This window comes from Ischnura elegans, chromosome 2 (assembly GCF_921293095.1).
Source record: "Ischnura elegans chromosome 2, ioIscEleg1.1, whole genome shotgun sequence".
NCBI lineage: Eukaryota > Metazoa > Arthropoda > Insecta > Odonata > Coenagrionidae > Ischnura > Ischnura elegans.
This window is the reverse complement of record NC_060247.1, coordinates 29228110-29243904: the sequence shown is the minus strand read 5'-3', so window position 1 is coordinate 29243904 and position 15795 is coordinate 29228110. Positions and strand designations below refer to the sequence as shown.

General features: G+C 36.6%; 1 protein-coding gene across 2 annotated transcripts in view; it reads right to left on the bottom strand.

Annotated features, from left to right (window-relative positions):
* The window catches only part of LOC124153505 (open rectifier potassium channel protein 1), a 144856-nt gene that overhangs the window by 12174 nt on the left and 116887 nt on the right, over positions 1-15795 (bottom strand). For both annotated transcript variants that reach the window (XM_046526708.1, XM_046526709.1), the window contains exon 5: positions 13001-13260. In XM_046526708.1, the coding sequence (XP_046382664.1) occupies positions 13001-13260 (260 nt within the window). The remainder of the gene's footprint in view (positions 1-13000; positions 13261-15795) is intronic.

Sequence of the window (15795 nt, the reverse complement as noted above, 5' to 3'; positions counted from 1 at the left end):
TGTTCGAATGAGACATGAGCACACGTGTAAAGTAATCTTTGTGCTGAGATATTTTTTCCCTCTATCAAATCGCACCATGGAATGGGTTTAGGAATCATAATACTTCATTCTTATTATTGGAACTAATGTTCTCATTTATGCAGTTATTTTTATGAAGTATTTTTTCTAGAAGTTCACTTAGTGGAATTAGGCCATCATGTGGCTAGGATAAAGCTGCACAATAGTGTTAACCAATTGGTGCAATCAGTAACTTTATGAGGTATCGCAGTAATATATTTTCCAATTATCATTTCCTGGTCTGCAAATACCTAAGTGAAATACAAATTTGTTTACGGAGTGGCATATTTTGTGTGCATTTCCAAATATAATTGATATGTAAAATGCAGCGAAGTGCTGACCATGGCATGCATGAAACACGCCAATTCAGTACCGCAATATTGATGGAGAATATAGTGAGATTACGCTCTCCTGAGGGCCGGCGAAGAGTTTCACATTCCACATACATTCAGGGATGAGGGCCGAGTGCAGTCCGGGCCTTCTGCACACGCGTAAAGTAATCTTTGTTTCGCAAATTCACAAAGATAATCTAACGAGTAAAAGTCCTATCGTGAGGTGAATTTCAAATTTTGGATCATGGGCACTTCATAGAGGAGACTCCTGTCCGTCGCGTAAAATCTTGTATATTGCCTCTTCGGGCGCATGTAAGTCGTTTTCAAAAATGTCTGCAGAGCGGTGATGATCGTAGAACGATCCATTTATTGTTAATATTTCCAATTTAGCATTTACACTCGCGATAAATAGCTTTACAAAGTTATAATTTGATGTATTGCATCCCCAAAAACATATATTTCGGTTCAAAAGCACAAATAGGGTAGTTTCCTTCATTAAAGAAAACAAAAGGCAATAATTGCGATTCGTTACCCACCATTAGTGTATTCATAATATACAAATTATTTCGTTTTATAAATGCCGGTGTAGACGAATGGCAATGGTCCATTTTTATCCTCATTTGAAAAGGGCCAGATTGGCGCCCATGCGATGCCACTCCACGTGACGTCACAGGGACCTAGTTTCTATAGGAGAAGATAGGAGTTATACGTCGTCTGAGGTTACCAATGCATGCATGAGGCGCAGAGCTCAGGGAAACATGTCTTAATAATCACTTATTAAAACTGGCTAAGGTCGGAAAGTTTTCCTCGTTTGATAAGGTATTAATAATCCTTATTTAAGCCAAGCGCTACCAGGCGGCAGGGCACTAGGCTACCCGCTGGCAGCCTGCGACGTATCAGCGCTAAGCCTCGCCTCAAGGTCACCTCACCGGGCGGAGGGGGAACCAGAAATACGACGTACGGAGAGATTTCCCATCATTCCTACTAACGCGTCGCGTTTTCGCGCGCTTGAAAATTTTCACTTTTCATTTTATCGCGAAAAATAGATATTATCATTTAAAAATCTAAAAGCGTGAAATACGTACTCCAGGAGTAATAATCTTTCGATTAAGGCAATAAAAAAATAATAGGAAACCCCCCTATTATAGTTTATTTCCCCGTGAAGTTTGAACTGCTCCGTCGTCAGCAACTAATGTTAATCCATTTAAAATGTGGATGGCAAAACATCTAGTGACCAACTGGAGAACCCTCTATTTTACTATTCTTTAACTCCATTTATGCACAAAATCATCATATATATTCATAAATATGCCCCTTTTGAGCTTTTTTAAAGGAACTAAGGGAATATTAACTCATGTTCTTCAGGGTCACATCAGACCACATTACAAGAAATATGACCCAACCTTTCAAATAAAGGAGTACATGAACGTCATAACAAATGTTTAAAAAAATCTCTCTCTGCTGTGGGAAACTATCTTTTGACCTTGAAGTATTGCGCATTCCACGGAAATATCTTTTCACCAGATGTCTTCATGAACTGGCGTCCTCTTTCCTTTCCTCTGGGACATAAATACCAGTGTAACTAAAGAAAAATTGAGACATTTCCCAAGACGTAAGTGCTTTCCTTTGATTTCATCTTTCCGCCCAAGAAATCACTGCCAATTAAACCGCAATTTTCGTCCCGTAACCGTTATTTTCGTATTCCAAGCAAAGCTATGCGGAATTCTTGTCAGGGGACTAAAAACACACAAGAAGCGAGCGGAATTCGTTTGTAAAATCCAAGAATTTACGGACGGCGATATCGTGCGCATATCGCAATGATTAAGAGTATTTTTATATCTAATTATCAAATAAGACAATTGCTCGAAGGCATTCACGCTGTCGGTATTTGAAGAACGTACTTCATTCTGAACACAATTCGATCTAAAAAAAACTGTCATCCAATGTCCGACAGATGATACTTGAGACGATTAAAAGATCTTTGTCTTTGTGATTGATCTCGCGTTTTTATTTTTCCGACCACTTCTGATATTGAGAGCCCGTATTGTCAATCTTATCATCGTATCTCTTCCATTCTGCTAAAACTGTATCAAGCCAACAACAAATCGATCGCACATTTAAATTAAAATTATGAATTAACCGAAGTTATGTCAACGACATAAACTTCAAAAGTACCTAAGGAGGAAATAAATTTATCATGGCCAGGAGCCGATCTTAGGACTTCGTAAGGAATTTTTGGAAATAACCCACAATTCGTGGGCAAGCCTAAATGATTTTTTTGATCACGGAAAAAATAAGAAACTCTTGCCAACAACCTTTTCATACATTTCGTCATCTACAAATTACCCATGAGACCTTTTTTTCTTGCCCAACTGGTTCATTCATCCAACTACGAGCTACGACAAAATATGTGTCGTAAACGGCTCCCATCTTTATCAACGGAACTTACTTCATAATTTATGACAGTGTAGTTGATATTATCACCTCTACCATAAAACTTCCTCTTGGATATTCCACGCTTTACGTTTGAAAAAATAACGATAAACTGTCTTTTTAAATTATACCTGATAACTACTTTTACCAGTGGCATATTTTGTGTGCATTTCCAAATATAATTGATATGTAAAATTCAGCGAAGTGCTAACCATTGCATGCATGAAAAACACCAATTCAGTACCGTAATATTGCCTCACAACAATGTATTTGTCCAGACGAAGTGTATTGGTTGTAGTAGTATACTACTGATGATTGCGCTGATAGCCAAATCATGTATCGATAGCCATCATACGTCCTTAATTTCGATACGACCAAATAATTCCATGAGTAGTTGGATTTTTCACGAGGCATCGAATGAAAATAGGAATCTATACTGAAGGTACGAGTAAAACAGTTATGCTTACAAATTTTATCCTGGATTTCGTAATTTATGCGTTTAAAGCCGAGAAACAGAGGAATGATCGATAAAATAAATAATAACAAATCAAAATTAACAAATAATAGAAATGCAATCTAAAATACAAACGAGAAGACGAAATCAATACATCATTCAAGGTTGAAAATCAATGAAAGGGACGTGGTACCTATAGCTCATATTCACAATAAGCCAGCAGTTTTTCCGTATAAATCGTAAAAATATTGAAATGTCTTTAGGTGTTAGCAGGCCTTTACGGGTACCATCAAATGAAAATAAGAAGCTTTTCTGAAGCAATATGGGAAACTGATACTATTTATGCATAGAAATTTTATCTCGGATTTCGTAAATCATGCGTTGTCCAGGAAACAAATTAATAAGCACGAAAAATTCAATTCATACCATTGATTCCGATAACGTCTTGCATTGGAATTGCATATTCCAGCAAAGAAATCACCCCTATATCCCTGTCCAAATTTTAAGTTGTACATAATCAATTTAGTAGTGGGTACATTTTTCTTTAGAAAAACTATAGATTAGTTCAAAAATAAAATAATTAACTTGCAAATTACAAAGAGGCTCTCCAAAAACAATATAAAAATATCACTTTAAGAAATTAATGAATAATAAGATCTGACTAGGAAAGCCAGGAAAATTAAAAGCCCAAAAATGACGTATAATTACCACAGTTGATAATGTTAACTAGTAAGAATCCACATTAAGGAGACCACATTTTACCAAGAAGAATTATATTCACTTTTGTACAGCTTTTGAGGACCTTACTTGTACTTTGTAAAGACATTCCGCTGGCTATTCAAGAGATTTCTCATAGATTGGAAAATTAAAAATCCATCCATATGGTTTCAACTTATAGATTTCGTCCTTTGTAGAACCTTACTGGGGAGTAAGATGGAAAAAAAGGAGCCCGTTTCCAAGTCCTGCACGAGAATTTCCATCTTTCATCCACGAAGGGAAAACAAGTTCACAAGGGATCTCCTTCTTAAGAGTGAGATTAGCCCCTTGTGCTTCAAAAACATGCGGCGGAGAGATGATAGCCATCGCACCCACTTTTCTGGAGGCCGCGGAACCCGATATTCATCTTTTTAATAACGAAGGGAGGGCGCTCTTCTTAGAAGCCTGCTACAAAGGCCAAAGTCGCCGAACTCTTGGATCAAGGGGAGGAGGTGATGTAACAGAAGGAGATGGGACTCCGTTCTAAATTTCGTCCAGCAAAAATGGATTGACAAGGGAAGAAAGTGGAGCAAAGTACGCGAAAAGAGTCGCTGACCTACGAAAAAAACTCCCACTTTGAGGCTTTTAATTTCCATATTTTGGCAAAATTTACAATTTTTACGATAAAAAAGCTACACCAATGTAAAATGTTCGATAAGTTTCCTTAAGACGCGTCATATTGCTCGGCTAAGATAAGAGAGAAACTTTGTGGAATTTTCACTTTTATCAATAAAATTATGGGCGTTTATACACAAAACCATTCACTCCCCTGAGAGAATTGCGGGATCGCGTTATTATATTAGTATTTTATCGATTAAGGCAGGTTTACATGAAGCGTTTTGCACAGCCTATCTTCCGTTCCAACTTAGACCTCTTAAATTCTGGCATATTCTCCTCTATTTTGTCAATATGTTCTGCTTTCTTCCTTCACTTCCATCGCTTTCCTGGTATTCTTCTCTCTAACATGGATTTCAACACCGACTTCCTGGCTAGTACTCCCTCAATTAAATACCACCTACCCCATTTAGAAGCGGGACTGAATATATTTTTTTTAAATATAATAGAGCAAAAAGAGTGAATTATATACCTGGTTATACTGATATTGATTCGGTTGAACAAAAAAATACAAATGATCGCACAGGTTTGCGAGGAGAAAACGATCACTAATCAAATTGCTATAATTATGAAATAACGAGGCTGGAATTGGGAAGCTTTCTTTATTTTCATTTTTTGGTATTTTCACAAAATAGTAGAAAATAAATAAATTTTACATTTAATTCAAAGCATTATGTATTTTTTTTAATTTAAAATGTGTCGCTTTAAAATTTGCAAAACCTTTCAAAATAATTTTTACAAATTCACGTTTTGGCGAAAAATCTGCGATACGGATCTTAATATAAGAGCATCAACATCAGGAGCAGAACTTGAAAAAATTTCACAACTAAAAATTTCGAGTGAAAGCCGTCCCTTAGCATGTGTCCATTCGTTGTGACAAATCTCCGATTCACAGCGATAATATTGAAATGAAAATCATGCGCACGTGATATTAACCTATACTCGTCCATTAGAATTTTTATACAAAGCGTCGAGCTGGTAACGATCAAAGCAAGTATATTGTTACACAGAATGCCTACCATACTTTTATTGGATTTAGAAAGAGTTCAAAAATGGCAAAATGATACTGATATCTACGGTTTCATTATACGAGGAGCTTTGCATACATTTATTCATAGTTAAACAGCTTGTAGTTTGAAGCAGCAGCACACGCTTTACCGGCAAACTTGTAGCAGAAAGGTATTCCTCCTGGTCAGATTGTCCTCGGCCGACGTTGAGATGTTGGATTTGTGATTTCTTAGCATCTTATACGCCCATGCGAGGATGTCAAGTGTCCTGTGATTGGTCTGCAGCAGCCAATTCGGTGTTAGGATTGGTCTGTTGTTTTCCCAATGCCTTCAAACTGATTCCCAGGCGTAGCTAATGGAAAAAACTGTACTCCAATAGAAGGTCCTGTTTTCTAATCCAGTTTCGATTGCTTTCTTGATGACTGTATCACAATATTTCAAGGATTTAAGTTCAACACCAATCTTCCCCCGTGACGATGAACGAACCGATCATCTAAACGTCGACAATGGAAAACCTGACCCTGTGGAGAGCCCAAGAAGAACTTAAGCAAGTGTATACTTTATTTTCCTTAACACAAAAAGAGCGGAACCGCATCAAAACTTGGCCAAAATTGGCAACACAAGCAATTTTGAATCTCGTTGAACCTGGCGTTAATAATAATTTAGCCTTAATAATTTCAGTTCAAATTTGGGGCTTGAGATTGTTTCCAATCACAGGAAAGGAATGAAAATGCGTAAGGAGAGAAGAAAAAGAGGCAATAATAAAAGATAAGGAGAAGTGAAACGGAAGAAATAAAACAATAGGGGGGTTTCCTATTATTTTTTATCGCCTAAATTGATTGATTATTACTCCTGGAGTACGTATTTCACGATTTTAGATTTTTAAATGACGACATCTATTTTTCGCGATTAAATGAAAAGTGAAAATTTTCAAGCACGCGAAAACGCGACGGGTAAGTATGAATGCCGGGAAAACTCCGTGTGACGTCGTTCTGGTTCCCGCTGCCACAAGTGAGGTGACCTTGGGGCGAGGCTCTGAGCGCTGATACGACGCAGGATGCTAGCATGTAGCAGAGTACCATGCTAGCTGGTAGCGCTTGGCTTAAATAAGGATTATTAATGCCTTATCAAACGAAGGAAACTTTCCGACCTTAGCCAGTTTTAATAGGTGATTATTAAGACATGTTTCCCTGAGCTCTGTGCCTCATGCATGCATTGGTAACCTCAGACGATGTAAAACTCCTATCTACTCGTATAGAAACTAGGTCCCTGTGACGTCACGTGGAGTGGAATCGCATGGGCGCCAATCTGGCCTTTTTCAAATGAGGATAACTTCAGGACCATTGCCATTCGTCTAAACCGGTATTTCTAAAACCAAACAATTAGTATATTATGAGTACACTAATGGTGGGTAACGAATCGCAATCAATGCATTTCGTTTTCTTTGATGAAGGAAACTACCCTATTGTGACCATTTCTGTCCCTGCAGAGGAAGCCTTAAAGTCCTCAGTTATTTCTTCCTTCCCCGGCATGAAAGCATGCGGAAGAGCAGGGAACCGCAATTCTCTCGTATCTTCCCAAATGTGGAAGGGGTTATTTACGACGCTGTCTCTCCAGCAACCAGAGGCAAGCGAGAGGAAGAAGCATCTTCTAGGAAGTCGACCGCTATGCAAAGAGTAACTCAACCATGGTGGATCTCAAGTGCACAGAACAGTAAGAATACTTAGAGTAGAAATATAGGAATGGAAATGTACTGTTGATGCCCGGGTATTGCTTTAATACACCTGTTCTCACAACCCAGGGAAAATAATATGGTTAAATATTTGGCAAGTATGGCAAGTAGCCAAAGGGATGAAGGTAATTCAAAATTACACTTTTTCGTTTGAAAAAAAGAATTAAAAGTTTTTTGGATGAAAATCAATAATCGTTTAAAAGTCCTTCACTAATTTGTAGTCCACATGAATTCATAAGACAAAGGTAAATTCCAATGAATTAAACTAAAAGGGTATCCATTATTTACGTAGGTACCTACTAATTTTTTATGCATCTGCCGTATCTTCTCAAATTTTCATCACTATTTATCTTAAAAAAATAATTACGGCTTATTAGGAGTGAGGCATTGATAAAGGAGAAGTGAAACGGAAGAAACAAATGCCTTCCTACGTTGTTAGAAAACAATTTTAGTCTAAGAAAATGAATCGATTTACCTAAACTCCAGAAAACTTATTAAATCAGACAAAATTACACGTAATCAACAATGCAACTGTGAAACCCTTTGGAAATTTTCGAGGATGAGAAATATCGATAAAACAATGTTGCCAACTTTTAACCACATTGACTTCCTAGGAAGTAATCTTCTCGACAATTATCATCCATCTACTAATTAATGGAAAATATCAAATTTATAAACGCGGAACTAGTACACATAATCTTTTTACCGTAGAAGGAAAATTGAGGAATCTTATGCAAATGAGAATATTTTAACACAAAGGTAACCACAGAGGAAGACTCGGGGAAGAGAGATGAGCCCCAGTCAAAGGTTAACGGATGTGCTGAGACCGTGTGAAGAAAATCTGACGATTGAACGGAGCGAATTCATTCTACGGGAGAAATATACAAGAATACCATGAGAGAAAAATTTCCCTGGACCGGGAATCGAACCGCGGACCTTTGGATTACCACTACGCTATCCAGGTTCATCAATTCAGGTATTGGGAATTGGGATGAGCCATGGGAATTAATGAGCCTGAATAGCGTAGTCATCTGCGCATTGGCCCGGAAAGCCAAAGGTCCGTGGTAAGGAATTTTTTCTAATGGCAATTCCTGTATATTTCACCGCCGTTCACGCGGCAGGTTTAGAAATATTATACACTACGGGAGAAGGTGTATTCCAATTTGACGAATGATACGGCGTGCGTGAGGACGATGCGCGGTCAATCGCGAAAAGAAGATACGTAGAAGAATAACCAGTAAGCGCACATGTCAGGGAGCGCATTCACGACAAGTGGAATTGTGAAAAGAGAATTTGGACATCAGTAAACATACTTCACACCCAAATATTAACTTTTACTTAACGTTTACTTTACTTTTACTTACCAAATTAATAAAAACCATGATCCAAGAAGCTAATTTCACGAAGAAAGGACTACTCATATTTCATTAGTAGAGAAATAAAAGTAAATATAATAATTTCAATTGTGCACATTGGAATGCGCAATCCATTGTATCCATAATTTGGACCCAAATTTTTATAAAAAATTTTAAACTTCACGTGAATATTTTGACAATAAGTGCTTAATAAACGAGCACATACATAAGTTCATATTCAGCCTTCTGCTCGATGCGCTGCGTTTTTTTAATAAATATACGTAGATATGTACTTGTCAACAACTAGCTGAACGATCAATGCATAAAAAGTGGCGTAATAGATACTATTCATTGTGTTTTTTTCCATTACAGTTACACAATACGAATACAAGATAGTATAATTATGAGTAGGACGCTGTTGGATCACTACAGTGTTATATTCATGAAAGCCTTTAGAGATTTTGGAGGACGAAAAACATCAATGCAATTATATTGCCAACCTGTATATAATTTAGAAAGTCCAATGCAACGCGAGGTATCTAATTCAACCACATGGATTTCCTCGAAAATATCTTCTCGACAATTATAATAAATCTACTAATTTGCTGTAATGATACTACGAAAAGCATGCCCCGTCTAACTCTAGAAAAAAGTCCGGTAATCTCTTTCCCATTAATCCCAGCAGCGTTTTCCTGGTGCGGAGGAGGAAGGCGTATTCCATGGGTAAATCTACACTCAAATAGATCGTTTCTCTGAAAGGCGATTGATGAAGTTGCGTAATTTGTGAATGGATTCACGCCAACCGTCCGCGTAAAGAAATTTTTATGTGGGATTTCTCTTGAGAGGAGAAAAAATGATTGCAAGACCGTGATGATAGTGCGTGAAGGGTGATTTCTGAATTTAAGACAGACAAAAAAATTCCTGAAACAATATCAATCAGTGTGATGATATAATAAGAGAAAATCAGTGTGATGAAAAACAAGGGAGAAATCATGACGGCAATAAAACTTATCTAACTTTATCAACAGCTGATGTTAATCACGACACATGCCTAATAATTACGAATTACTCCTCTTTTTTTCGTGATAGAAATCTGATAATACCTAAAATTACCGTTTAATACAACCATGAGAGAATTTTTTGCTTACAATGAGCAGTTTTTATTACATTCAAAGACATAATTATAAAATGAAACAAATCTAAGTGAAGTTTTGCAAGTAACAAAGCATATTAACGCTCATAATTTTATCTTTAATTCATTAATGTTCAAAATCAGAGAATTTGTAGGATAGCCAAAAAACACTACTTTTCAGTGAATATTTTCCCTCTATTTTTCCATCCTTGATATCATTAACTAACAAGGTCACAAAAGTGGGTCTCAGGTTTCAATCAAACTTTGTAGTGTTGTAGTCCATCGGGAAATTCCCTTAGAAATGAACTATTATCAACTAGGAGAGGTAGAGCGTTGGTTACGGTTTTTGACTCCTACCCGGAGGGCCTAGTTCGATTCTTGTACAAGGCACATTTTCATAATTTGTTTCTACCTTTCATTTTACAAAAGCCTGCTGTTCATCATTATTCCCAGGATTTTCAATGAAAATTTTCTTTTCTGAGCGGAAATCTTTCTTTGCAATGAGGAAGCATCAGATGTTTTCACACGAGAATATAACGAACCTGATAACGTTTAACTGTTTTTTTCTGTATAAGCTATAGGTCGTGTAGCCCTATATGGGGGTGATTCGTGGACGGCTCCCAATGGACTACGACACCACAAAGTTTGATTGAAATCTGAGACCCACTTTTTGGACAATCCCCTTGTAAGACTTTTTTCTCTCAAGGAATTGTTTTTACCGTATCAAATACCATAGTTTGCCTCATTAATTCATACCAACGAATACATACAAATGATATCCATTAATACGACAGATGAATGTAAGTAAAATTATGTAAGAGTCAAATATTCACATAAACCCACTGAACAATATAAACTCACACACTAAGAAGAATAAACCGTTCCGGAGGATTATTTGAATAATGACGGTAATGAATAACGGCAATTAAAGCTACTCTATGGAGTGTTAGATCACCAAAGATCTGAAGTGATGTGAACTGATGTTTACCATTCTTCTGGTCATTTGAGGTCAGCTGCACTGATGTTTATGATATCAGAACTGTTTCGGAGAAGTGTTTCGGAGAAGTGCAGCAACACAAAATAGAATACTACAATGTGTCCCAGAAAAATATCCATCTTATCCTCCCCAGTCAGATATGCAAACCTCCCTAACTATTGCGATGCACTCTAAATAATGACAATCAAAAGCGCCTTCCAATCTAATCAAGGAAACATCCGTAGCGTTTGTGATGACCAAGGGTACATAATTCAAGTTCATCACGGGATGGGGAGAAAACACTGCAGTCAAATAGAGCTGGACTTTGACGCCGCAGGGCAAAGCAATGCCAATTCTCAAGAACTCTTCCTTCGAAGATAGTAAGATTAGTTGTCAAGAGCACACAGACATGGATACCAAGAAAAACAAAAGTAGAATAGTCTTAGTTCCTCCTCGACTGTCGACTTTTGAGTTCACATTTAACGAATACCTATTTTAGATGGTGATGACAACATTTAGTCACAATAAATAAAAGCATTTAGTAGTGCTTGAGACATAATTAACGTCTTTGGTACCTTTTTCGTGGTCTTACAGGCAAAAGAGCCATAAATAATGAATTGAAAATGAAATAATTAATGAACTCAAATTGAAATTATGAATTTAAAAATCAGGATAGCCTGATAAAATAACTTATTAAGAAAATAAAAAGTTTGAGAATATATTGGCAATATATTTCATAGGACCATCCATATGTAGAATTCAAAATGGAAGCGGAAATCGTGCATTCAATGTGACTACAGCTCTCTTTAAAATGTAAATATAAAGATTCTCAGAAATTCTCGACCTACGAAGGGAGCATGCAGTTGGGTTTTGTTTTTTCATTGATCACAGCATATTTAATCAGAGGCAGTGTTGCCATTACCCTGCAGTTATCATCTTAGTATCCAATTTGTCCGTGAACCACAGGTTGATAATGAATACAAAACTAAGAGGTGCCACGTAGCAAGTTTCTCGGGATAGTTGCTGCCTTACGGTCGCAGGCTACCCAGCGTGGGGAAACACGACAATTCAAGGATTATTAGTACTTGTATCCCAAGAGAACCGTCAACCAGAAATACAAACATCAGTCAGAATAATTGCACTTATTGACGTGTTACAGAAATTAATGTAAATAATGGTGAAGACAGCGCGTGTCGCCATGCAACAAAAAATGAAAATCTAGTTACGATATAATCGAATTTTACATTAACGAAGCTACTCTTAAATTAACGATAGTAAATTTAAATTTTTTGCGCATAAAATATTAACTTATCATGATAATTAAAAATTTTCACAAAATAACGACTTTTTCCGAATAATTAACAATCGAATTTACTCGCGCAGCTTCAAAAACCGGCACTGTTTTCGAAGCCATACAGTCACGATATAAAGATCAAAATGAACTCCATAAATTGAAAATGCAGTTGCAGCATCGCATAAACAAACTTAAAATCTTACCATTGATTAATTATCTGCACCTATTTTCGTTATTAATATAACAAAAGCTATTGAGAAAATATTCATCTGCGGCAAGGAAACTATCTAACTGCAGGGTCATTACCGATTGTGCACGAAAAGTTTGAGTTTCCCCTGGTTGCACCGTGTACCAAATATCCCATTAGTTCTTTAAGAGCACAAAGATATCGAACCAAATGGAGCTCCCACAAGAGAAAGTCCATCAGTACATTAACAGTGGCTTGTGCGAATCAATGGTTGATTCGCACTTTTATGTATTTTTATAATATTTAATTTTATGCATGCTGCAATATTGGCCTTAGCATTTAACTTGAAATTATTCCTCCTCCAATTATTAGTTAATTGAAATACACTGCCTCTGATTTATTTCATCTAAATGCTGTAGCATATGCATATTATCAATCAATTAACACATTCAATCAAAGCATTTTACTATAGTTTACTTGCTCGCCGCTAGAACGGCTGCTAACATCTCCACCAGGGTCGATTCATATAGACTAATTTGTTGGATCGATATCTCGAACGCCGAACGATCGAGGGATCGAACTACCTGTCTACAGCACAAAAAAGGATCCCACTTGTCGGGGGTGCAGCAGACTGCGGATATACCAGGGTGCTGCGTATGCCGTGTCTCACCTTGAACTTGAGCAGATAGACTTCGTTGAGGAGCCTTCGTAGGTACCCCATGTCCCTCATGCCTCGCCACAGCTTGGACTGCGTCCGCTTGATCTTGTGCGCCATCTTCTTCTCCAGGTCGAGCATCCTCTTGGATCGCATGGCACGCGTGATGAAGCCGAGGATCATGATGAGGTATCCCAGGCCGAACACGATCCACCAAACGATGAGCACCTGGTACACGATGAACCAAGCGCCAAATTCCTTGTGGACCTCTTGGCCTAAAGGACGGGGTAAGTTGGGATAAAAATACATTAGTGAGATTATTTTTCTAAAATGTTTTATGATAACGATTGTTCAGAAAAAAAGTTTGCCACTTGAAAATACCGGTAGGTTTTAACCATTGTCCTGAATTTATTTGATATAGTTCGATACTTATTTTTTTCAAAATTAGCCAATTCTCTAGCCAAAGTTTCCCCTTGGTATTTTTGTATCAGCAGGGTTTTTCAAGTGAAATTCAGAATTCTAATCACAGAATCCATGAATAACTCGATGCATTAATAATCAATAAGATTAATTACTACTTATTAATTAATTAATTAATTACTTTGATGATGTGTACTAAAACATCGGCAAAACATTTCTACTCCTCCATCATGAAGCTTTAATCTTTGATAACTGTTAATTATCATAGTAAACTAAAAATAAATAAATATCGATCTATCATGTGTAAATTCGAAAAATTATTAATTAAAAAAGGTTAAGAAATGTCCATCGCAGAATTTAGCGTCTACTTTAACAATGCCAATTTAAATTTGCAAAATCTTTAACAATAAGGTCACGGATTACCGACCGAACCATCATTTAGTTAGTATTTTGCTAATGAAAATAAAACCCGTCGAAATACCGGCAGGTACAAAAGAAAACCTAATCATCGGCTAATATGTGTTGGATTTTACGCTACTACCTATTGTAACAATTACGTCGATGGATTTAAAACCAAAATAGTACAGGTAAGACGAGAAAAATAATTTTTTACCCATTTTGGCTAGATTTCATCTCGTACTTCATTTATTACGCTCACACTTGTCAGTAAAATTATCAAAGGAGGTCATGCTTTTGTCATTGTAATTATTTTATGGAGGGGATATTTTTCCACAAACAAGTACACATGCGGTTCTTTTTCCGCGACAAGAATATAAAACATCAAAAAATAAAACTCATTAGAAAACACGATCGACAAGTCGTTTAAATAGTGACTTTTCGACTGGATCATTGTGCTCTGGGTCGTATACCATCCTCTCTTAAGTTCTCAATAATTCGTCAATTAAAAAAGGAAATTCCTAATTAAGTGAAGAGATATTCGAAATAACTCTAAGAGCTATTCAGTAATCACTCAAAAAACAAAACCTTTTTTATGGACTAGTTTAATTGAGAAATTTATTCCCGATTTATTTTCTATCACAACATTTTTATCGTCTTTTTTTAGAATCTTTCTGCTGAGAAAGAAGTCTGAACGTACCTATTTAAATTTGATAATTTTTTCCCAGTCTCATATTTAGAATGAATGATGCATAGATAGCATCATGGGCGAGAATCGAAAACTCTAAGTGATCTATAAATATTCCCTATGAGGATTTTTTAAAACTTTTGATTGATTATCGCAGCGTAAAAGTATTTCCAAATTTAATCTTAAAGTATTTATAGGGTAAACCAGTTACTTCTATGAATTCCATTCCAAGTTCACTTCCTGTTTCCAGCCGGCTATGCTCGTGTCTATAAAGAATGCATGCAGCATCCCGTACTTCTAGCGGTATTTAAAAAAAATATCATCCTCTCTTTCCATAAATTTCCCTCTCAAATCCTTTTTAGGCGCGACCCTCCATTCACGGCACGTCTAGGAATGCGGCGATGCACCCATGTATAGCGGAATGGACGGATCCGGGATGTAAAATACACGATGCAGCCGCATTAAACTAGTCGTGGGTTTGGGAGTGCGCTCGCATATATCAGGAACCAAAGCCTGGAGGTCAAAGAGAACGCCACTTTCATTTTTCCCACGGCGGCGGCGAATACTTGGATGTGAAGCCACATCTGAAGGACGCAACGCTCCATCATTCTTCTTTTATTTCGTGACATTTTACTCGTTTAATATTAGCGCGACCATCATGAACTTTTCAGGACAATCAAATGAGCTCTATTTCAATATTAGACTATATCTTAAATATGAATGTTTTTCATCTGCATTATATCGCAGTTAATATTTATACTTGAGATATTGATAAATGTTGATGTGAGTAGATAAATTAAAAGCACAGCCAATTTTTTCACAGATGCTTCAATTTCACTTCATGACTGGTCGCAACACATTTTTTTAAATCTTTTGCTCCAAATATACTATCAGTTGTTCTATTTTCAGCTGCACCTTAAGATAATGCAAAATGTATTGAAACCGGTCGTGAAGTGAAATTAATATATTTGTACAAAATTGCCCATACTTTTAATTTTCTAATATTCTTTATGTTTATGAGATAAGAGTGATCGCCATGTAGCCACAAAATTGCATGAATTTATTATAAGTTTCAAACAAATAACATATTTAAAAAAATTTAAGCTAAATTTAAGGATGTAGTAAAATTGTAAAAAGTCAATTTCAGGTCGAGAGGGAATGACATATCTTCTTAAAGAGCAGACATGGAATTCCACCCAAAACACTGAATTCAGCAGTTACAGTGGTTTTTACTCTTAAGAGTAGCAAAGTAAAATAATAAGTCTACTAACTTATAGTAATCCAGCTTGCCACGTAAAACGCGCCA